Source organism: Gekko japonicus, unplaced genomic scaffold (genome assembly GCF_001447785.1).
Source record: "Gekko japonicus isolate JY-2015 unplaced genomic scaffold, Gekko_japonicus_V1.1 scaffold528, whole genome shotgun sequence".
Classification (NCBI taxonomy): domain Eukaryota; kingdom Metazoa; phylum Chordata; class Lepidosauria; order Squamata; family Gekkonidae; genus Gekko; species Gekko japonicus.
In genome coordinates, this window is record NW_015170290.1 from 808,500 (window position 1) to 834,081 (window position 25,582).

Below are 25,582 nucleotides of genomic sequence, written 5' to 3' on the forward strand. Positions count from 1 at the left end.
GAACATCTGAATTAGTGAAAAAAAAGTCTGAGGCAGAAAACACAAATCAAAATAATTACATTGAAGAAGAGGGATCAAAAGTTCACTTTTGTCAGCAATTGGCCCTTTAAATCTGTTTTGCTACAGCATTGCAAACTTTAAATCTTTCCCCAAACACACACACTTAAGCTTAATGTGATGAAATGATAGAAGGGGGAAGTCATACATCAGACTTGTAATAAGGTATGCTGTAGACTGTATAGGTGTCAATTTGAGAAAAGTTTCTTTACTTGCTCACGAGTAGCAGTAATCTTCTGATAGGCAAGGAAGAACTGTGCAGTGGTGTGAAAAATTTTAGGAAGTTGCCCTGACCTGGATAGCCCAGGCAAGCCCAATCTCATCAGTCCTTGGAAGCTAAGCAGGGCTGATCCTGGCTAGTATTTGGATGGAAGACCTCCAAGGAATACCAGGATTGTGGTGCAGAGATGGCAAGTTCTGTGCCTTCAAGGGGTCACCAGAAGTCAGCTTGACTTGATGGCAAAAAAAAATGTTTTAAAAAGTTTAGGAAGTCAAAGCATGGTTGAAATAAAAATACAGAAGTTCAAATATGAATGAAGAGGAATAGGTGTCCTGTCCTGAAACCTTTGTGTCAAAGCATTATGTCTCATTATTACATTACTGCACATGGAAAATAGCAATACATTTCCAATTTTGATGATTTTTAATTGAGGCAAGGCCTGCCACTGAACCTAGCACATTATTTGTTTGTTTTAAGTGCTGGCTCCGTACCAAAAAGGTCCACAAGTTAGAAGCACAGTAAGAAAAAAAATATACAGAGCCATGTAAAAAAAAGGGCCTTCTTAAATTCACATACAAGTTACAGTAATTTTAAAAACATTACTTATAACCCATGGGGGGGGGGGAGAGCATCTTCCTTTTGGTGAGGATGAAAAGCCAGAAGATTAAAACAAGATAACACACCCGTGCTGAAAACTGAGGAACTGAACAGGTTCAAATAAGTATTTGTAGCTGTTGGCAATAGGGTTGCCAGGTTCAATCTCATCCCCGGTTGGGGGGATTGGGGGAGTGTTCCAGGAGGGGGCATGCCCATCCCCGATGCAATGACATCATGCAGAGTGACATCATCACATCCCGGATGCAGCTTGTGCATGCCCCCGCTTTCCCCCAACCACTTAAAGGGAAAGAGCGGGCGCCACATCTTCCTGCCCTGCATGAGGCAAACTTGCCTCTAGCAAGGCAGGAGTTGGCGCCCCCCTTGAAAAAAGCAGGCGCTGTGCTCTCCTGCCCTGCAAGCCATGAATTTCCCGCTGGCATCAGGGGCGAGCCCTAAAAATCAGGGGTACCCTCCTGGCCCCACCTGGGGACTGGCAACCTAGTTGCCAACAGGAACAATAAAAACAATAGAATGATAAAAAGTCTACCAACTCCAAAAGGGAAGATGGATCCAGTAAGAGCTATGAAAAGACCTGGGGAAAGAGAAGTCCACTGGTGCCTAAAACTCAGCAAACCTGGTGCCAGGCAAACTGAGGAGGGAAGAGAGTTGAATTTCTCTCCCTCATGCTGATCCTCCTTTCAGTGGGAACACACATAGCAGAACATCACTGCAGATCTCAACTAATGTGCAGGCCTATATGGGGGAAGCTAACATTTTAAGTAACTTACAGTGTGATCCTAAATAACGGTGTGACCTTCAAAGCTCATGGACTTAAGAAGGCTGTAACTTTGCTTAGGATGACACTATTAGGAAGCCCTTTTTTAAAAAGATCCTGGTGTAATTTCTTTTGCACTAATAGGGTATCTTCCTGTTTTTTGTTATTGTTGACGACCTCCAATGGATTACAATGTTCTCCTGCACTTTACTGCATAGGATCTGTTTTGTAGCAAGTTTTCCCTATATTGAAGCTACAAGAATAAAAGTAGCTGTTTATTTTCCAACTCATTTCTCTTTGACCCCTCAGGTATTACATTTGATGTTTGCTTAGTGTACGACTGCTGACAGTAGTTGTCACATTTTGTTATCTTATCTTGAATTATCACTCTTGTTACATATGACACCCAACTTTAGCAGTTGCCGGCACTCGTTCAACGGAAGGAGCCTCCAGGCTGTTCTAGTGTCAATCTAAAAATGGTCATGGATACAAATAGATGGTTGAAAAATAAGTCCCCAAAGACAAAGGTGTTGCCAGTTGGCAGATGATGTCTCGTGGAAGCTTCATCTGCAGTTAATGTTACCTTTGATTATCTTCTTCCCCCTCCCCCTCTTTTGTCTGCCGTTGAGTAGAAGGTTGTTTATAGCTATAGGTGGTTCACAGAGATATTATATCTGAACTTCTGTATTATCATCTCAGATAGCAATTGCCATGCCCAAGAACACATCAACAAAAGTGATAAGTATTTCTCAGGTATATAACCAGTTGGCAATTTTCACCCCTTTAAGATGAAATTAGACAGTTTTCTTTATTGTCCTTTAGATGCTTTGTGCTGTTGTAATGCTTCAGTTTAATTCATATTTATTTATTCACATATGTTACAAGAGACTCACTGGTAGTTCTCCTTAAATGAATAGTTCTCCTTAAATAAGGTGGTTCTCCTTAAATGAAACACAAAGATGTTGTGTTGCAACTTGAGATCAGATTTGGCAACTAGTATTTTTTTTTCAGCTAGAAAACTGACATTTAAAAACACAAAAGCTGTGTGTTTTCTCCACTAAGCAACAGAAGTACTCAGTAGGATTATTACAAGCAAGTTTGTCAATTCCTGCCCCCTACCCATTAATTATCCAGTAAAATGCCCCACTTCTCTGTCCTTCAGTAGGCATGCACAGAGAGCAGTGGGCCTTTCTTCTCATAGCTCCATAGAGCCAGCCGGCAGTTGGAATTGGCCTCTCTAACCACTGCTTTTTATGGACACAGAAAAACTAGCAGCTGGGTAAAAATGGGTACACAAATATGAAACTGGTGTTTTTTCTACTTAGACTTTCTGCCTTGGGGATCTACTGTCATCACAGAAGATACTCTAGACTAGTCAGAAAAATGTGCTGTGGAGAGGGAGTTTCCCTCTCTCCCTTGAAATATATCTGTAAATTGAAGTCAGTGGGATTAGAAGTATCTCTGTTTAGGATTACACTACTGATCTCTTAACTGTGGTGTGCTTCCTGTCCTTAGTGTACTTTTGCTCCACAATGTCCTGCACAAATTTTCTCTGCCTTTCCACCATCTGTATTTATTTTAGTCATGGTTAACAGGATCCAGGCTTTCTAGCTGAATGAATGAATGATGTTTGTTTATGGTCAAAGACCATTTATCAAAATAATACATATTCGTTAAATACTAGTAAATTAGCTTTCAGTTCCAGAAATATATATTTAGACATATAACCTTAAAACCATTTAAATATTAAAAAATAGAAAAGTTTGACAGTACATTATATCAAAATAATTATTAAAATGTCTAAAACTAAACTAATTAAATTCATACAAAAGGTGATTGAGGGTTTTTATTGTGGAATTTTACCAGTTGTAAGCAGAATTTAGCTATATGTCTGGAGTTTTGCTGATTTTCCTCTGTCAGAAGTCTCTCTAGATCAGCACTATCTGCATAAAGTGCTGGTATATCTAAGAGGGGGGAGATAAGCTTATCCCTATAAACTTGACAAAAAGGACAGTGGAAGAACATATGGGGCATCGATTCCACCTTTCCCAAGGAACATGGGCAGCACCTGTGTTCATATGGTATCTTTCTATATTTTCTCTCTAGGACCTTAGAGGGAATAGCCGCACAACGAGCCAGGGTAAAAGCTCTTCTGTAGGGTAGCACATCCAGATGTCAGATATTTAGCCATTTTTATTACATATCTGGAGTACTTTTGGACCAGAAAGGAGGGAGCTCGATTTAAATCCCCTGGGCACTCTAGATCACAAATCCTTCATTTAAATATACTTCTCGCCCGTGTGCTGTTTTGTGCCAATAAATCCTCAGGCGAGAGTCCCATTTTTACTAAATTAATCTTGGTCATTCGAATCCACCTTGGCTAATAGGAATCTTTGTTTGTTGGGGGGGGGGAGTCCCTTTTGATTGGAATTAACCCTGAGCCATTGATATGCAGAGGATAACAGTACTCTAGCATGTATTCTCATTAGGCCAGTTTCTAGGTGTAAGAGGGGGCTTTCTAGTATAGTTGGGATTTGACACCATGGTTTAAAACTGGTTTCAGGCACTTTTAAGAGGGAAACTGCTTAGTGTGGGTGTAACTCTTTTCCATAGTTGAGGTTATCAGGGGACAGATGGGAGATTTGTGCAGGAGCTGAAAGAAAATCAGGAAGAACCCACAGCCCATTTCCATCCACTTAAGTTAGGGTTTATATCTGCACCCACAATGGTTTGAGGACCATATGTCACCACATTCATTTAGCCCAAAAGATCCTACACTGACCCAGCAAATCTGGCCACATGAATGCATGCCATTGTGTCATGGGCTGGGTTGGGCCAGGAAACAAGAGTCAAGTCCGGTCCGGGAGTCGTAGCTAGAAGAGACAGAACAGGAGCCAAGTCAAGGGTCCAAGAGAGTGGTTGTCTGAAGCAGGAGGTCAGGAAGCCAGGAATCTAAACAAGAGTGAGGTCTAAGAACAGAAGCAGAGGGTGGACGCGAGATCAGCATGGATGCAACTTGTTGCTTCCATGGAGAGTCCACTCCCGAATGGGAGCTATATAGGCCTCCTGCAGTGCTTCCCTGAGCAGCAACACAGCTCCTGTTATTACTCAGGGCTCAGCACCCACCTTCCCTGCCAGTGTGCCTCTTGGCAGTGGGTTGCTAAGTCCTTGTGGAGCCACTTCCTCAGCTGAGCCACCCGTGGAGGTGAATCAGGTGGGCTTTCCGTTTGCACCTGTGTCTCATCGGCTGCTGCAGGACCAAGTGTGGGGGTTACTGACTCGGGTGCTGGCGATGGCCAAGGAGTCAGAGGGGCCAGCTTCCAGCTCTGGTGATGCTGGCGACTCCAGCTGTGCTGCCAACTCGGGCAGGGGCCCGGCGTTGTCAGCATCGCCCATGACACAGTTAATCGGTTCAATTCAAGGTATTGGGTGTCACCTACAAAAGCCCTTAATGGCCTTTGTTCCACATACCTGCAGGACCACTTCTGCTATGCCGCACCATGGCAGCTTCGTTCATCTGAGCAAGGATTTCTGAGGTGCCCCCTGACAAACTGGTAGCATCAGCAACTGCCTGTCCATGTGCACTCTTTTTGGCCTTGTACCTGCCTGAAGAGGTCAGGAAGGTGGTTCTTTTTGCTTCTCACATATCACTAAGCCAAACTCTGGTGGCAGGTGCTTGCAGGGTGAGGCGATAAAACATTTGCAGTGCCATCCCACATTGATTTATACAGTCAGTGGACTTCAAAAGACGTAACTCTGCTTAGGATGGCACGGTTAATGCAGTAACTTCACAGATCTTGTCTCCGCTGTAATTAAATATTACTGGGCGATGCAGGGAGGAGACACTGGCTAGTAGTTTAGCCCACTACATCATCAGTGAAAAATAAAATATTAAAGATGCCTTGTCTAACAAGTTATAGCTTTTCTTTATTAAATTGTAATTATCTTCTGCATCCTTCAGTGTGTCAGAAAGGAGCTTACAGTCAAGTTTGGTGATGTAATAGATAAAACACAATTATTTGGCTAAAAGGCAGATGATTAATCAGCTAAAACTTCTTTAATTCATTAACTGCCTTAATTAAGATTGTCATTAAAGAGTTGTAATCATAGTGGGTCAAGCCAGATTTTTAACAGCAAGAATTGAGCTAACTGGTAGAGGAGTTTATTTCACCTGCCACTGAATAAAGTCATCCTGGCAGATCATTAAGGACAGAGCTAAATAAATTATTACTGATGCCCATCCAATTATCCTGCTTGCCCACAGTCTGATTAAAGTGCCCTTTGTAATAGAGACAACCGTCTGCTCTTAACTCAGTTTGGAACAGAACAGCTGCTCTTCTGTTTCTGCTGTGGATCCCATGGTGGGAGGGTCAGGTGCCCCAAAGGTAGTTGAGAGTGTCCTGCGAATGTCATGCAACTCAGTAAACATTTCAGCAGCACTTCAGGTCAAGTACAGATTCTTGTGCTATCAAGAAGACGTTAATGACTCAGACAAAAACATTTGCTTCATGCCTGATAACATTCCCATGTGCATAAGCAGGACAAATTAAGAGTTTATTGGGGTTTTATTTAATTTTATTTTATTTCATAGTCAAATGCAGAGCGAACTATAACTCAGCTATGATAATACAATAGAAAATAAATATAGACATAAAAAGAGATAAACGGCAAGCTGCCCTTTAAACAGTATGTTCCTGAACAGAGTTAAAAAGAGAGAGAGAGAGTTTATTGATAACATGTTTGCCTCGAAGGCAAAAAAAAAATTAGTATAGAAATGTCAAAAGATTTTACATAGCTAAATACTCTGGGTTTTTCTACAAATGACATGGGAGATATGAGGGAATTTTGGCATATAGGGTGAAACAACCACACTCCCTAAAAGGTTACACCATCTCTTAATAGGACTGCCAACCTCCAGGTGGCGGCTGGAGACTTGTGCTATTACAGTTGAACTCCAGGCAGCAGAGATCAGTTCACCTGGGGGAAAGGGGCAGCTTTGGAAGGTGGACCCTATGGCATCATACCCCATTGAAGTCCCTCCCCTCCTCCAACCCCACCCTCTTCTGGCTCCACCTCCCAAATCTTCAGGTATTTCCCAACGAGAGCTGGCAACCCTATGTCTCAATAAGTAATGTGTATTTTAGTATATCTGCAGCTGGTTCTTGTGAAATCTGGTGACAGCAGGATCACAATTCCTGTGTATGTGCCCAAGTAGTATGCATCTATACAATACAAGGGCAGTTTTGCCACTTATGTGACAATTGGGGGAGAGAGAGGTCTTCAGCACCTCATGAGCCCTTCTAGTTTTCTCTTTACTTTAGTGAGAACAATCAGGAACTAGATGGGGAAGGGAAATCCCACTCACTCCTGCTGGTCCCTGCTTCCTCCTCCTGTTTATTTCTGTCCCCTGCTGCTGTCTTCTTCCTTCCCACCGTCCCTTTCACTGCTACTCTCCCCCTCCTCCTAGGGTGCCTGCATCCTCCCTCCTTTACTGCTGCATTTGCTTCCTGGCTTGTTTATCCACTCATTCCTTCCTGCTTCCTTCCAACCAGTTTGGTGTAGTGGTTAGGAGCACAGACTCTAATCTGGGAGAACTGGGTTTGATTCCCCACTCCTCCACATGCAGCTGCTGGTGTGACCTTGGGTCAGTCACAAGTTCTTTCAGAGCTGTTCTCTCACAAGCAGTTCTCTCAGAGCTCTCTCAGCACCACCTGTCTGTTATGGGGAGGGGAAGGAAAAGGAGATTGTAAGCCACTCCGAGACTCCTTTGGGTAACATAAGAACATAAGAGAAGCCAGTGTTGGATCAGGCCAATGGCCCATCCAGTCCAACACTCTGTCACACAGTGGCCAAAAATACCAGGTGCCATCAGGAGGTCCATCAGTGGGGCCAGGACACTAGAAGGGTAGTGAAAGGCAGGGTATAAACCCAAATTCTTCTTCTCCTCCTTCTCCTCCTCCTCCTCCTCCTTTCCATTTACTTGTTCACTCACTACCCCTACTGCTGCCTCACTTTCCCTCACTTGCCTGCCACAGCCACTGTCCTCTCCTCTTATAGTCTTCCATGCCACCCACTCCTGTTCTGTTTCTTCTGGTGGTAGCCACAGCTGCCTGTAATAATGTTTGTAAGTCTGCTGGGCAGCCCACAAAATGTCAGCTAAGAATTTTTTCCCCATTTGTTTTCTGCTAGTCGGAGGGTTGGTTCCACCAGGTCTGTTAAATAAGGCCCTCTGCTTGTGCATGGCACCATTTTGTGGATTTTTGATCCACTAACTGGGGGCCCAATCGGAATTTAATATGTTGAATAAGTATCCAAGACTGATTAAAGGGTTAAAAGGTAAAATGGATACATTTATATCCTATCAGAATACATAGCATAATTTTTTACAGCTCAAAACTGCACTAGGATTGCCAAATCAGGCCGGGGGGCGGGGAACCCCCCGCTTCCGCGGCCCGATTTCCACCGCAGGGGAATTCCGGCCCGGGGGGAATCCCGTCCCCCAAGCTGCGTCACCAGAGGTGACGCAGCCACGTTGCCGACGTTTGGGGCGTGGCTGAGCTCGTCGGAGGGGAAAACCATATAGTTTTCCCCTCCGACGAGCTCAGCCACGCCCCCAACGTCAGCACGTCGCCCGTCACTTTCGGCGACGTGCTGCCGGCGCGCGCGCACATCCGCCCGACTCCCGGACCGCGGCGACGCTCCCCCGCCGCAGGGGGAAGAAGATTTGGCAACCCTAAACTGCACTGTTGTAGAAGCACTTGCCACACTTTTTGAAACTGTCATATTTTGCAATGGGAAAGGGAGTGTATGCACCTCACTAAGTTGAATTCTTGGTGCAGCACTATGGCTATCATGAGTTGGGAAGTTCCTGGCTGAAATCCCATCTCAGCTATGAAGTTGTAAAAAGGTAAAGGTTCCCTTGCTCGAAAGCCAGTTGAGTTCGATTCTAGGGTTGCGGTGGTCATGTGGCCGGCATGACTCAACACCAAGGCGCACGGAACGCTGTTACCTTCCCACCAAAGTGGTACCTATTTATCTACTTGCAATTTCTTGCTTTCAAACTGCTAGGTTGGCAGGAGCTGGAACTAGAAATGGGAGCTCACTCCATCATGCGGCAACACGGGTCTCGCACTTGTAGCCTTAGGCAAACTACTGTGTTCTCTCTCAGTCTCTGCTTTTCTGCAATGTTCGGATGATAATCCTGCCCTATATTGTATACAGAGCTGTTGTAGCAAATACTGAGATTAGATTATTAAAAAATGCTTTGAATCTTACAAAATATTTATTATTGTATTTATTATTGTGCTCACATGAAAGACAAAGAAAAAAGCAGAGGTTTTTTATATTGAAAAACAAAAGCTTTCATGTTGAGAATCATTATATATGTGACATAATAGTTCTTGCGAGTTTTGTTCATGCTTATGTAGGAAAGGAAAAATCCCTTGGCTGTCTTGGATCCTCTTTCCAGCCAAGCTTCCCCACTTTTCTCTGCTCCCTTCTTTTTGGAGTGCCCCCACTAGCCTTCAAAGAGCATCTCCTGCTAAAGGTTTAGTGCTTTGCCATTAAAAGGCTCTCCCCAGCTTGGCTCCCTCCCTCAAACTGCTGTGGGCTTAACAGATGCACAGATTTAATTTGAGGATAGTGGAAGCAATCTCAGTCTCCCCTCCCATGCTTCTCTTGGGTACATATGTCCAAATGGGCATGGAATGGTCACAGGATATCAGACCAGCATTATCCAAATTAATACTAAATTAATAAATGCACACATGCTTATTTTACGTAGCGAATCCAAGCAATATCAAATGTAAGCCAATAAAATGGCGTATCCTCTTTCCCAAAACTCTGTACATACCCTGAAGCATATTAACTTCAAATAGGCTATTTTTTTGAAGCTGCAAACATTTTGAAATATATTCGTACCCTTGCTTCATGGGAGGAGTATCATTCCTTTTTAGCTGCATGTAGTCAGCTCTGCCACTGTCTGAAATAACCCCACATTTGAGCAGTTAGCTAAGAAAGATGGAGGAAACACCCTTTTGTCTTGTCACTCTTCCATTCCATAATGGGACATTCCCTCCTTTTTCAGTTTTCCAGGGAAAGTAACACTTTTTCCATTTGTCTTTCAGGAGAAAGTGACACAGGGCCATCTGCCTTTCAAGCTTAGATATCTTGAATTGTGACTTTGGTCTTCCTGAGTTAGGTCATGTGCATTCCTTTTAAAAGGTTTTTTTAGCTAGAGCTGCTGGAGAGATTAGTTTCCCCCCCCCTCCTTTTTTCAAGCTCTGCGCACAGAGGAAATACAGACCCACTTATAATGAAGTCTGACAGAGATTCTTGGGTGCAGGGCTATTCTTCATAATATATAAAGAAAATGATAGGGACAGGGGGTAGGGTTGCAACCCTATTTTCCTTGTCCCATAGAACTCAGGGGCAGCATTAAGAATAGATCCTGCTCCTATATGCATGCCCTGCTGCCATCATCCACCTAGTCTCTTACTGCACGTTGCTTCTTGATTGCATTAGAGCATGACACGAAAATACATCAGAAGCTGATTTATATTGAATGATAACAGAGATGCAGATTTAAGGAGTGTGGGCTCCTCTAATCAAAACAGTTCTGGCCCAGCCATCAAAGCATTCTCCTGTTGCAACATCTATATATGTTCCTGTTCGGATTGGCTGATACAGGGTTTTAGCATCTGTTATCCCAGATTGGAGGGCAAAGCCGAACATGTTAGTTTAATGTGCTGTCTTTTGTTGTAATCTGCTACCCACTTGAACTTTGTTAAAAGGAAAGAGTTAAATAATAAGTGACTCACAGATGCTGTGCTCTCAATCTGCCAGAACCAATGAAATATATGCCACATATAAAAATGAAGTGATGAGCTGAAATGAACGTGTTAATGAAATTAAATGTCAGTGAAGTTTAAACTGGAAGAGAGATTAATGTATGTATTTTAATAACTGTAAGGAATAAAGGTTATAAGGGTTTTAATGTCAGAAATTAAAAGACACAGAAATAACAGAACTTTTCATCTATGTGGAGGGGATTACTTGACATTTTAAAGAATGTGTTGAACTGCGTCTCATCAGTACAACCGACATGCAGCATCTCAACATGATCACCCTTTTACGAGTACCAGCTTACCATGGAGGTCAGCCCCTGTTTGAGTTTTCCCCACACAATTGCCAAGCATGGCTGGGTGTTAGCATGGAGGTAAACTACAAAGTGGAAGTCAATTTACTTGGTAAGCCATTCTGTAGAAATTTGCTTATGGCACGGAAGCACCTCTGCATAGTGCTAAACTGAGAAAAGCAAATTTTAATTCAGCTGAAAATGCTCTTGTTGCTCTGACTTGGGATCTCAGGATATGACCTGGAACTAAGTACTGAAAGCAAAGTTGAAGTCCACAGAGTAAAACCTTTATTTATTTTCTCTTGAAGCGCCAATAACCCAACAGAAGCAGAGACCGTGTGCAAATTTCACTGAACGCCAACTACCACCTGTTTCCTATTGTAAAATACAAACTCATTTATTTAATGTCAAAAGTGGTTTCAGTGAGATTGACCTATTTCTAGAAAATGCCACTCAGAAATACAGTGCTCAGGCTGATCTTTTTAGTATTCCAAGGAAATCACTTCAAATCGTACCTCTCCCAAGAACTTAGTAGATGGCCTTAGTTAAGGCACTGACTATCAGCCTTAACGCCCCATCTGCAATATCAGGTAATAATCCTAACTTTCCTTAGAAAATTGTTGTAAGTATTGCTGTGATAACATAGGTGACATATTGTTTTTGTTAATGGTAATAAAACAATCAATATAATGCTGGCCCAATCACTCCTTGGCAAACAGAAGGGGAAGTCGTGGAAGTAGTGACAGACTTCACGTTCCTGGGATCCCAGATCACCGCAGACTGTGACAGCAGCCATGAAATTAAAAGTCACCTGCTCCTTGGGAGGAAAGCGATGGCGAACCTAAACAGCATCATAAAAAGTAGAGACTTCACCCTGCCAACAAAAGTCCGCATGGTCAAAGCGACGGTATTTCCAGTAATCATGTATGGCTGCGAGAGTTGGACTATAAGGAAGACCGAGTGCCGAAGAATAGATTCTTTTGAACTATGGTGCTGGAGAAGACTCTTGAGAGTCCCTTGGACTGCAAGAAGATCAAATCAGTCAATCCTAAAAGAAATCAACCCTGACTGTTCCCTGGAAGGCCAGATACTGAAACTGAAGCTCAAATACTTTGGCCACCAAATGAGAAGGGAGCACTCACTGGAGAAGACCCTGATGCTGGGAAAGATTGAAGGTCAAAGAAGACGGGGACGGCAAAGGATGAGATGGTTAGACAGTGTCATAGATGCAACGAACATGAAACTGAGCAAACTTCAGAGGACGGTGGAAGACCGGAAGGCCTGGCGTGATCTGGTCCATGGGGGCGCGAAGAGTCGGAATCGACTGTGTGACTGAACAACAACAAAACAAATATTAAAACTAAGGAGCTGCGGTGGCTCAAGTGGTTAAGACGCTGAACTGCAGCCTGTGGAAGGTCGGTAGTTCAACAATTTGAGACCCGAGTGCGCTGCATGATGGAGTGAGCTCCCGTCTCTAGTTCCAGCTCCTGCCAACCTAGCAGTTCGAAAGCAAGAAATTGCAAGTAGATAAATAGGTATCACTTCAGTGGGAAAGTAACAGTATTCCGTGCACCTTGGTGTTTAGTCATGCCATCCACATGACCACAGAAATTTCTTCAGACAGCGCTGGCTCTTCAGCTTTGAAACGGAGATGAGCACCGCAACCCAAGAGTCGGATTCGACTGGCTTTCGAGCAAGGGAACCTTTACCTTTTTCCTTTATATTAAAACTGGGATTAGTTTGGTGAATATGCACACAACAATACTGAGGGAGCATGGCAACTGGAATGCTGTTAGAGGTGCCACAGCTTCCTACTTGGTCTTCTGACTCTGGCATTGCTAATCCACATTTCTTTGTGTTGTTAGAAATCAAAACCAGAAGCGTTATTGAAAGAACACTTCATTTCCATTTTAGATATCGTATGCAAATTATTGCTATCCTGCAAACACTGAACTTGAATTAATCTTTCTCCTGCAGCAGTTTGCCAATATTAGCAATTTATGAGTTTTGAAAGTTCAGGACACTTACATAAACTATAATTGTTCTAAATATTATTTCACTCAGGAGTAAAAGGAAGTTATGAAATGACAATGAATATCTTACTGCTGCAGTTCCTAAGGAAGGTTCTGAGACTACAGCTTAAAACTCATATATGTAACTACTGTGAGTGGACAGGGGGTATGTGTGCTTCAGTCGCATATCCATGTATATAGAGCCCTGCTGACCTGTGAGTGCCACTCTGTTTGGCCATCTGAGGCAAATATCCTGAGTACCTGTCCAGTGACTTGGTGCTCCCTTAGCTCGTCTCACCCTCAGAAGGGTTTCCCTCTTTTGCGTCTCCCTTTGTATACCACCATCAACTGGCCATTCTAGGATTTACCCTCCAAGAGGACCAATGCTCCCAGCTTCCCTTCTTACACTGGCATTCCAGTGCTCTGCCTAGTGCATATGTCTCCTGCTATCCAGAGACTGATTGCCACAGGATTCCTTCCTCCATTTGTGCATTCCCAGGGGAATAATTCAGCACTGACTGCCTCTCTTCTCCTGGTGCCAGTGTGTTTGAGCAGGGGAGGTCTATATGGTATGAAGAACTACTAGTGTTTAAAGCAGAAAATAATTTATTAAAAGTAAAAAGTTCACACACATACTGTCTTCACAGAAGCGGGTTGAACAAGGATACAAAAAAAAGGTATAAACACACAAATCCTTTGTCCTTCACTCTGTACCTGCTCTATCTGATCTTATTCTAAGGCAGGCTCTTTAACTTAGAAGTTACAGTTTTGAAAAAGCTTTCCATTACCTTGGAGTCTTTGTCAAGGCAGCTAACCCTTTGTTTGCTCCAGGTAGCAATGGTGGCCATCAAAATGGAGCTCAGGTGTGAGAGCTCCTTCTTCCGGATGTATTCAGCCAGAACAGACCCACCAAAAAGAACCACAAAATGTACCCTCTCCCTCCATGCCGAACAACTTTTCTCCTCTGTGTTCTTCCTTCTTGTGTGTCAAAGACCCTTCTCCTGAAACTTCAAGGAAGATACAGTCTACGCAAACTGACTTAGTGTCAGATTCCAGTAAGTTGTGTCTGGCCAAGATGGCCATTAGCATTTCCAGAGCCTTGATTGTTGGTATTTGGGTAATTGTTGTTGTTGTTGTTGTTCAGTCGCACAGTCGAGTCCGATTCTTCACGACCCCATGGACCAGATCCCACCAGGCCCTCCTGTCTTCCGCTGTCCTCTGAAGTTGGCTCAATTTCATGTTCGTTGCATCGATGACACTGTCTAACCATCTCATCCTTTGCCGTCCCCGTCTTCTTTGACCTTCAATCTTTCCCAGCATCAGGGTCTTCTCCAGGGAGTGCTCCCTTCTCATTGGGTGGCCAAAGTATTTGAGCTTCAGTTTCATTATCTGGCCTTCCAGGGAACAGTCAGGGTTGATTTCTTTTAGGATTGACTGATTTGATCTCCTTGCAGTCCAAGGAACTCTCAAGAGTCTGGGATCCCAGGAACGTGAAGTCTGTCACTACTTCCACAGCTTCCCCTTCTATTTGCCAAGGAGTGATGGGGCCGGATGCCATGATCTTAGTTTTTTTGATGTTGAGCTTCAAGCCCACTTTTGCGCTCTCCTCTTTTACTCTGAGCAAGAGGCTCTTTAGATCCTTTTCACTTTCAGCCATTAGAGTGGTATCATCTGCATATCTGAGGTTGTTGATCTTTTCCCCAGCAATCTTAATTCCCGCTTGTGATTCATCCAGGCCAGCATTTCGCATGATGTACTCTGCATATATATTAAATAAGCAAGGTGACAATATACATCCTTGTTGTACTCCTTTTCCTATGCTGAACCAATCAGTTGTTCCGTATCCGGTTCTAACTGTCGCTTCTTGGCCCTTATACAGGTTTCTCAAGAGACATGTGAGGTGGTCTGGTACTCCCATCTCTTTAAGGACCTGCCATAGTTTGTTGTGATCCACACAGTCAAAGGCTTTAGCATAGTCAATGAAGCAGAAGTAGATGTTTTTCTGGTACTCTCTTGCTTTCTCCATAATCCAGCGAATGTTGGCAATTTGATCTCTGGTTCCTCTACCTCTTCAAAACCCAGCTTGTACTTCTTGTAGTTCTCTATCCACGTACTGTTGAAGCCTAGCTTGTAGGATCTTGAGCATGACCTTGCTAGTGTGTGATATGAGTGCAATTGTGCAATAGTTCGAACATTCCTTGTCATTGCCCTTCTTTGGGATTGGAATGTATACTGACCTTTTCCAATCCTGTGGCCACTGTTGCGTTTTCCAAATTTGCAAGCAAATTGAGTGCAGCACTTTAACAGCATCATCTTTTAAGACTTTGAATAGCTCAGCTGGAATGCCATCACCTCCACTAGCTTTGTTGTTAGTAATGCTTTCTAAGGCCCATTTCACTTCACATTCCAGGTCAGTGATTATACCGCCATGGTTGTCAAGGACATTGAGATCTTTCTTGTATAGTTCTTCTGTATATTCTTGCCATCTTTTCCTAATCTCTTCTGCTTCTGTTAGGTCCCTACCGTTTTTGTCCTTGATTTCTCCAATTTTCTTGAAGAGATCTCTAGTCCTTCCCATTCTATTGTTTTCTTCTATTACTTTGCACTGTTCATTCAGGAAGGCCTCCTTATCTCTCCTTGCTGTTCTCTGGAAATCTGCATTCAGTTGGGTAAATCTTTCCTTTTTGCCTTTGCCTTTCGCTTTCCTTCTTTCCTCTGCTATTTGTAAAGCCTCATCAGAAAGCCACTTTGCTTTCTTGCATTTGGGTGATACTTGGAAACAATTGACATTCCCCTTCCTGCCTCACTTCTGCCAGGCGCGAGGGAAAAAAAATTAAAACTGAATGTGGAGTTTTTGACGAGCCCAAATCCCAGAATAAAATACATTTCTTCACAGAGCCCACTTTCCAGTTCTGCCCCAAATCACTCTCGGATAGCCTGAACATCAAGAAGAAAACAAGAAGCTGCTGGCTTAGGTTTTACACCCAGTTGTGCCCCAAATTGGAGTAGAGCTGAGGTGTTTGCTGACAGGATCCAAGGCAGAGACTTAGGCAGTGGTCCAAGCAGAGATCCAGAAGGGAAGGGAAGCTCAAGATGTGTAATTTGTGCCTGAAACAGGACTTTCCCTCTCACAGAACTTTTTTTGGGGGGGAGTCTTGAGCAGGCAAAGATTTCCTTGTGGGTTAAGAGTACAGTAGATATAGCAGGACATTGCAACTCAGAGTATGTATGGCAAAAGAGCAGGCAGAGCATGAGTACCTCACAAGCCAAGCATAATTTGGGAATACGTTTTTGTTACAGGCCAGAGGCTTGAATTTAAAAATTCCATCTCTCAGGCTTGGAGAAAGGAAAGAGAAATCCAGATCAGTTAACTGGTATTCTCTGGTGCTGGGTTTCCAAATGAGGAAAGAGGGGAGTGTTCTCTGGGCAAAATTTGTAATTCCATTGTTTATTCTTGTATTTCCTCAGTAATCTGGGATTTCTGGCCAAAATAACATAATTTAAATTAAGTCAGTTTGAATGAAACATCTTTCTGTCAAGAATGGTAATGTAGACTTTAGCTCTTTCTAATACTTCAGTGCTAAGGTGGCCTTAAGCTTTATCTCAAGGTCTTGATTAGTGGTCTGAGGACTAGGGAGAGACTTGTTTCTCTCTGAGGTGGCCTTTGTTTCCAGAGACCATGATGTGTCCAATTCTCCCTTGTTTTTGCATGCTCTGACCCTTTTTATTGTAGATTGTCTGAAAATCATTTTCTGGATCTTATGTAACTTGGAGAGAACAGCTGGTCTCATTCATCAAGATGGAGTAGGGGAGTGTGTGTGTATTTGTGTGTGTGTATGTGTATGTATTTGTGTGTGTTTGTGTGTGTGTAGTTGATATTTAAAGAAGGCTGATACTTGTTTGTAATGTTTTCTTACTATTGCCCCCACACACACCTGGGGACTGAGCACCCCATCTTTTCCAGTGCTTCCCTACCTACCTCACAGGGTGTCTGTTGTGGGGAGGGGAAGGGAAAGGAGTTTGTAAGCCACTCTGAGACTCCTTTGGGTAGTGAAGAGTGGGGTATAAATCCAGTCCTTCTTCTCTTCCAGATTATTTGAAATTCTTAATTATCCCAACCATTCAAAGACTTTTCTTCTTAGCCAGACATAATGCCTTACCTCATTTGGCAGATTCTCAGACCGATTGAACAGAGTGTCTGACCATGTTGGAATGCGAATGCAAACACCCATTTTTATTTAGTTGTGAGTTATATTCTTCCATAAGATCTTTTATTTCTCCATTCATTTCACACTTTCCAGTATGTTCACATGATTACCATTTATTGTATTTGCTGTCTGGCAAAGATAAGGCTGTTACCTTATCCATAGCTCATTATTTGACTGCTGCCTTGAAGATTTATCCAAAGGTATAATTATTTCATGCCTAAATGCTTATTTGCATACAGATACTCTTTTTTGCACTGGAACTAGAACTATTGTCCCACTCAGAGTAGGCATTTAAATTCTCAACCTATAAAGCTATTCTGTATTCCTATAAGCCACCACCCAATTCAGGTAAAGAAATGAAACTCATGGAGACCAGCCACACCAGTAAGGAAGCCAATATGCCACAGTGGGTTAGGTGATACACATCTTAAAGATCCTAAATAATATTACCCTTCTCAGACCATTGACTTCAATAGATTAAGATTTTGAAATAAATTTAGAAAGTTGTACCTCATTTTAGGATTGTACCATAAGAGACCTTGTCTCACTCTAAACCCTTGTCTCACTCTAAACCCAATTTAATAAGAGCCAGAACTCACAGTTCTATTATTATATCAGAGGTGGCTTTGAGAACATTTCATTATGTTTTCCTGGTTTCTGTGAAGTCTGATTAACAGTAGCAATTTTCACATGCTTGTTTCCTAAGATACCACCATTTTACTTTTCATTTATTTCAGAATGCAAATGTTGTTGGCACACACTTGAGTGTTTGCAAGAGATCTCTAAAGAGTTACCTTACAGTGATGACTTTACAGGTTATTTCCATATTGACAAGTGTTCTGTCGCTTGAATGGTTAACAGAGCAGTCCTATGCCAAGTTATTCCAGTCTGTTCATTGTTCATTGAAAGCAGTGAATTTAGGACAGATGTAACATTGCACAGGATTGCACCATCACTCTTTTAGAATCATAGAGTTGGAAGGGACCTCCAGGGTCAGGAATTTCACAATGCAGGAAATTCACAAATACCTCCCCCTCCACACCCGCAGTCACTGCTGTTCCATGCCCAGAAGATGACAAAAAATCCCTCCAGGATTGCTTCCTGATCCCAAAGTGGCAATCAGCATTTCCCTGGGTGTGTAAAAAAAGGGCCACAAGAACTAAGCACTGAGGCAACCCTTCCTGCCCTCCCTCTCATGATCTGCCTAAGTGGGACCTGCCTCTCAGATCTGCCTAAGTGGGAGAGAGCTTTATTACATATGAAAAGCATAACTGTATGCAATTATCTAAACAAATAATGGAATAATTGTACATGCTGCAACAGGATTTCATTTCCTTGTTTTCTTATACATACTAATCATGAGAATCTGTTTTTCTTGTGAAGTTGTACTTAGTGGCTTGACATCAGAAGACATAATATTGTTGATCCTTTTGCCCATGTAGGAAGTGTTACATTTCCATTCTGGTTGCACATACAGAACTGTTTTCGTAACTATTCTCTATAAGAAACAAGACCGAAAATAATGAGAATGATGGTTATGAGGAAACATACCCCATATATAGCAGTATAAACAGCCGTGACTTGCCAATGTGGAAAAGAATCAACTTTGAAAAGAAACCATTTCTCACTGGCAAATGGGATTTCTTTCAGGAAACTGACTTTTCATTGTTTTCAACAGTGTGTCAAGTTCTTTGATTATTGACCCCAAAAGTGATGTTTTGCCGAGATTGCTGTGTGCTTTTCATGTTAAGACTCTGTGCACTTGTAGCCCAAAGTTGTTGGGAAGGAAGTCTTTTCAAATCTAAGGTATCTATTCTGTGAGCAATGATGAATTCACTATCAGTTTTACTGATACAATTGCTCATATACAGCTTGTGCTGGCGTCCATTTCATAGCTACACCTACAAAGTCAGATTTCTTTTTATGGATACCTTGTGCATAACTGAAGATTATCTCAAGATCTGGGGACATCTGCTCCAAACTATTGCCTGGTATCTCATATCAGAGGGATGCAAAATTCTTAATTGTAGAAGAAGCCTACAGAAACCTGTATATGTGGAAAATTTAGTAACCCCCAGGGGTCTATTCAGGTTGGAGCCCTCCGGAGCGCTGCTCCGGCAGCCCGCATGGCGGCAAGCCCCGCCCCCACCCCCGAGCCCCGCCCCCATGTCCCCCAAGCCCGCGCAGGAAAGGGCACCCATGGATGCAGGAAAGGGTTTCTGTGTAGCAGAAGCAGCCGCAATCCTCGCACGAGTTTCTCGTGCACTCTCCGTTTGGTTAGTGGGGCCCAGCGGCCCCGGGCAGCGCTCGCGCGCGCTCAAGAACCCACAACTCCCCTGCAGGAGCCAAGGCCGGCTCTCCGGGAGCAAGGTAAGCGCAGCCGGGAGGACGGGGGGCAAGGAGCCCTCTGCAGCAGCTCAAGGCTTCTTCTGTTTCTTGGGGGGGGGTGCCTTTTGCCCGAGGTCGAGCCGTTCCAGAGTCGCAGAAGAGCCGCTTGCAATTTGTTGCTCGTAAGTGTCCGTTTGCAAGATGATGGTGGTGGTGGTGCTGAAGAGGGAGGCAAGGCTGGCTGGCCGCGGTTTGCTTTGCGCTGCATCCCCTCACCTTGCAAAAGTCAGTTGGTGGGACTGCTTTGGGTGGAAGAAGCGGGCTGTGCAATGCGACAGCTCTCTCCGGCCGTCTGCTGCACCCGCAGGAGTAAGGCAGAGGGCGAGAGAAGAGGCAAGAATGGGCTGGCGAGGGATGGGCTGATGGAGTGACACGCAAGCGGCAAGAGCGGAAGGCGGGCCAGGGACGGACGTGCGACAGAGCGCGTGCGGGGAAACTTGCGCGGCAGCAGAACCGCCGAGAAACTAGGCGGGGGGGTCTGAGGCGGGCTGGTGGTGCCCCGTGGTTTTGCCCCGCACTTGCCGGCGGTTTCGTTTCCCTTGCAGCGGGGAAAAGTCACAGTGTGACCTGCTGTATGACGTACACGCCGCCTGTCTGAGGAGGGGAGAACTGAGCAGCCCGGCAGGGAGTGCGCGCGCTGGACAGGGGGAGAGAGTGGGAGAAAGACAGGCAGAGAGAGGGTCTTGCTGGAACAGCGAGTGGTGGTCTGACGTGGGGAGGGAGGGCAGGCAAGACCGCGGCAGGGGAAGAGAGAGACGGGGGTGCTAGAGCCAGACTCTCACTTCGGCTGGGGTGCCTGGCGACAGCAAAGAAACATGAGGAGGGCCGCGCTGTGTGTGTGAAAGGGGGAGGAGGAGGGGAAGAAAGTGAGAGGAAGCATCCGAGAAACCCCGTGGTGTGGTTTTCTTTCCCTCCTTCTTTCCTTCTCTTTTTTCTCTCTTTCTCTCTTTTTATCCCCTTTCCTTCCTTCTTTCCTTCTCTTTCTTTCCCTCTTTCCTCCCTTATTTCCTTCTCTCTACTCTCTCTTTCCTTCCCTCTTTCCTCCTTTTGTGGCCGAACTCTCTTCGCTCCCCCCCCCCAGGCCAGCTGGGGAAGGGAAGGGGAGGCTTTTGAAAATGCCTCCCCCCCTTCTGACATAACTTCCGGTGATGTCAGGTGTCGTGGCATATGCTAATAGCTCAGTAGCTCATTAGCATACCATATGCTAATGAGCTCCTGCAGCTCTTTTTCTACGAAAAGACCCCTGGTAACCCCCATATGTTGCAATTGCTTTATCAGCATCTAGTCTCATCAACCTCTTTGCTGTGTATCCTACAAAACAAATGCTGCAGATGATCCTCAACTTCTCCACAACAGCTATACCTCTACCATGTCTTTATTACTCTTGTCCCCTTTAATGAGGAAATTTCATTGTCTGTTGTGTGTTTAATAACCCAGTTTTATGAAACTTCACACTGCTGCTAAAACAGTGCTCACAATGAATCAGTCTGTGCTACACTTCCAGTATTACAACATGAGCTGGGTCAGTAAAATAGCATGGACCCAAGAATTATCACTATGATCATAGACAGGTACAGTGCACCGATACTGCACAAAGCCATTAAGTGGCTCAGAAAATAATAGAGTAGGAGGGATGGAGAAGATGCAGAAACAGGACCACACAACGTTAAATGCCATCTTATGGATATGTCAGCCTCTAACAAGTCAGCTGTATCAGATAAACCCTACACCCACCCATTTGAATATAATGGAGTTGCAAATTGCAAGCAATGTAGCAGTACAAATCTTATGGTAGCGACATTAACAACAGGTTATTCCATACATCATCAAACCCACATACAGTTTTAGGAACATGGTCTTAATTTTGTAAACCAGTTTCCTTCCATTTCTATGCCTGTTGTCAACTGACAATGCCCATTGTGTACCAAAATTTTACTAAATTACTGTTTTTATTTTAGGTAATACTGCCAAGGTGATCATTGAAGTACAGGATGAAAATGACCACGCTCCTGTCTTCACTAAAAAACTCTACATAGGAGGCGTGTCTGAAGATAATAGAATGTTTGCTGCTGTGATGAAAGTGAAGGTACAAATTATGTTACGGAAGTATATCACTGATATATAGAAGCACTTCATATTCACTAGGTTACATTTTGAGGTCTCAGAAAGTACAGCCACCAAATTACCACAAAACCTCTCTCTAACGTTTTATCTGTGTAAACAATCTAATCTGTCTGGATGCCGAAGGACCTATTTTTTATGCATACACATTTGGCCTCTCCTGGAATGGCACTTTTGCATGCAAAGAAACAGTTACCCATCTTGATATTTACAGAAATTGTCCTATCAATTTTACTGTTTTTATGGATTTGAGTAATTATACATTGTATTTAGAAGGTTTTTAATTGCATATTTATAAGATGTAGTCACCTGCTCCAAGCTGGTTTCTGGGAGAGTGGGCTGTAAATGGAATTAAATAAATAAATGGTAGTCAGGAGCCAGGGCCTTGTCATGGAACTGTGATATTATAACACCATACGGCTACATTGGGTTTTGTTCTCCTACCATGCCATGTCAGAGCACTTGTTTCCTGCTTTTTGGCAGGTGGGGATGACGGGGTAGAGAAGAAGAAGACAAGTTCAGAACAGATAGAGGGAGTGATGATAGTGTCCTTGAATGTGTCATGTTGTAAGCTGTTTGAGTGTGTCAGACTCATGGAGATCAGAGAACAGTGTCCTGCAGTGCCATGCAAGTAGACGGTAAAAGTTTTCCTTGGAAGAAGAGCTGCAGCTGCAACAGTAGGACTTGACTATTAGTCGCCTTTTTCTTCTAATCTTCAAATTTCATTTTTCAATAATGGGACTAGCGAAAACTCATGGGGGCGGAATCCCATTCCCTCACTGGTCTCCAATTTATTTCCATTGCTACTTTGACCACTCCACCCCCATTAACACTTTCTCTCCATCACCACTTTCTCCTGTCTTGCTCTCCCCTCCCCAGTCTCCTGTCACGTTAACCTCTCTTCTTGACAGCATTCCCCCCCCATACTTGGTTACTAACTTGCAAGGTCTTGGTAGGCATCTTTTTAATCAATTATCTGGTGTTTTTATTTTCCTAAAAAAAAAAGAAAACCCTTCATTACTACCTCCCAGTTTTTAGATTGGGGGGAGTCTGGGGGTTTCCAAGGGTTTGTAAAATTGCCCTCCATCTGCCCCGGCCCCATTGTGCAATTTTTTTAAAAAATAAAATAGTAAATAACCAATGCAGTAAATAATTAAAAATATAGGTTGATTTTTGTTTGGCCCAAAAGCTTTTATAATATATGCAGAACAACCCAAAAGGTATGCATGCTGGATAGATCAAATTACCCATCTATGATGGACTTAACAGTCAGCACCTTTTAAAAGAACACAGAAACAACAACCGAAAAAAATTAATTGGACTTAAATTTTAGGTTTTGCTGAAAGCCCTCTGATTCCTGGGTTATTGTAGGTAAATATAAAAAATGTATCTGTTTTGGGGCTCATCTTCACGAAGTTGAGGATTTATTCCATAGACTTTCAGGAAAGTTTACTTCATTACTTAAATGAATGTTACATTTGTGCCTTTATTAAAAATAAACAGGCAAAAAGAAAGAACAGATCTACTAAAGGTACAGATTACACAAAACCATTCAATGAATGATAGCGTTGCATTTTCAGTTTGCAGCCATCTCTATTTATTTCTCCTTCGCTACCAGGTGACACTGAATGGCAGCATATGACCAAAACAAGTGATATTTCTGTGGCCAGGCTATGGTAAAACTTTATGTAAGTAGATTAGGACATATTGTAACAAGAAATTAAAAGGGTCTTCTGCTTGGAAAAAACCCTGTTCTTAAACTCTATTCCATACTGTTAGTTAGGTTGCTAAATGCCACAATTGTCCTCATTATATAGGAGTAACCATAAAATCAGCGTAACCTCTTTCAGCTAATGTAGCTTTGGCTCTGGAGCTTCAAATGTACATTAATATCTGTATCAAAGAAAGTAAGTACGGCATACTTCTAAGTTTTGAAGATACTTGCATTTGAATGTAAAAAAGAATTATGCTGTTGCAAGATAACGGAGAAAAATCATTAGATGTGCACACTTCAAAATAAGATGTAAGGAAAGAGGCATTTGATTTTTTTTATATAATAAGAAGAAAAGGTGCTCTGAAACTGTGCTGAGGTATGGAGGTTTTTTCCTTATTACTATTCCTATGAGTCCCTGTGCAGTAAAACAGCAGGTCATTGACAATGATAAATCTAAGCTTAAAACCTGAAAACAGCCAATTAGGAAAGACTCTGCCACAACATTTCTAAAAGTGGCAATTTTAACCCTTCAAAAGCTCATGAATTCTTCAGTCTAAGTGGAGCATTTAACTCTGAATGGGATTTTTTTCTATTTTGCAAGCAATGGGAAACTATAGTTAAATTAGAATTGTATTTTTGCTGTAGTGAGCAGTGATCTTTTAACTGTTGCAAGGTAGACGGAAAAAATACTTTGACAGGTTCACTTATAAAAATACATTTGTCTTCCTTCCCCCATCTAACATAAATAAACATTATGAGTTCAATACAAGTTTATCAGATACCACTGTCAGCAGACACCACTTGGATCCCACGGTGGTCACTGTGCTGTACCTTATAGGTACTCTTGATTCAAAGTAGCATTTCACAGCATTTAAAAGCCTATTTAGCTCTGCTTTTAATTGTTTTAATGATGTGTTGGGGTTGCTGGGAAGGTAAGATTGGTTTTAATGGTTTTAAAATGTGTTTTTATTATGTATGTTTTAATTTGTTAACCACCTTGGTGGCCTTTGTGAGGGCAGAAAGGAGGGGTTGAAATTTTGTTAAATGAAATATTTCCATCCAAGAATCAGATGTGTTATAGAAATTTAACTCCAGGCAGCTGCAAATCAGAGGAATTTTCCATATAAGTTTAGACACCTGTTTTCCAATTATTTATTTATTTATTATTTATTTAGACATTTTTACCCCGCCCTCCCCACGAGCGGGCTCAGGGCGGCTTACAAGGGGCATAGACCCATACATAAAACCATGTAAAACAATAAAATCATGGAATAACAACAGTAACAATAATAAAGTGCTTTGTATAACAAGATGGTCTTGTGTGGTTTTGATGGCATCTTCAGATCTTCCCCATTGGGGTGGCACTGTCCAGCAGATAGTTCAGGCCATTCCCACACTGTCAGTGCCAGGCTATTTGTGGCGGAACTTCCAAGGGCGATTCCTAATCTTGATGGTATTGCCACCGTTGGTGGTGGTGGCAGCAGCGGCCCCTATGCAAAGGCCTGGTGGAAGAGCTCCATCTTGCAGGCCATGCGGAACTGCATAAGGTCCCACAGGGCCCTGATCTCCTCCGGGAGCTTGTTCCACCAGGTAGGGGCCGCCACTGAGAAGGATCTAGCCCTGGTCGCAGCAAGCTTTACCTCTTGGGGGCCTGGAATCACCAGGCGGTGTTGAGTCCCCAACCAAAGTGTTCTTGGGGGTATATGCGGGGAAAGGCAGTCCCTCAGGTAAGTCGGACCCTGGCCATATAGGGCTTTAAAGGTAAGTACCAGCACTTTGAAGCGGACTCGGTATGCTATTGGCAGCAAGTGCAGCGCTTTCAACCCAGGCCGGATGTGCTCCCACTTGGGGAGGCCCATCAGCAGCCTGGCCGCCATGTTCTGCACTAGCTGCAGCTTCCAGATCTGCAACAAAGGCAGCCCCATGTAGAGAGCGTTACAGTAGTCTAGCCTTATGCACTTCCCAAAAGACATCATCCTTTCAGATGAGAAAGCAGTGGAGGCATGCAGCGTCAGTACTGCAAGATTATCAGAGCTTCAGCATTCTCTGGTTTCATTCACCCTGGTTTCACCCTGTGTGGGCAAAGGACCTGAACTTTACTTTCCTCCTCTTTCTCTCACAACAGCTCAACAAGGCAGTTAATTCAGAAAAGGGCCCTAGAAGCAGCAAAGCTGCCATGTTTCTCAGGAATGTTCTCATTTGAATTGTCATTAACACCTAACTTAAAGGGTGCCTGGGCTTCCCCCTCCCCTGCTTCCCTTCCTCCCTCCCTCCCTCCCTCTTGTTGATTTCCCCAGGAGTTGAAATTTAGATAGAACTTGGGGAGGGGGGGGCATTTTTAGGACTTTTTGTCT

The 25,582-nt window shown here is 43.3% G+C and overlaps 1 protein-coding gene across 1 annotated transcript in view; it reads left to right on the plus strand.

Annotated features, from left to right (window-relative positions):
• The window catches only part of LOC107116036 (protocadherin-15-like), a 456,694-nt gene that overhangs the window by 352,288 nt on the left and 78,824 nt on the right, over window positions 1-25,582 (plus strand). Inside the window, exon 20 of the mRNA XM_015417887.1 lies at window positions 21,352-21,479. Coding sequence (XP_015273373.1) covers window positions 21,352-21,479 — 128 coding nt within the window. The remainder of the gene's footprint in view (window positions 1-21,351; window positions 21,480-25,582) is intronic.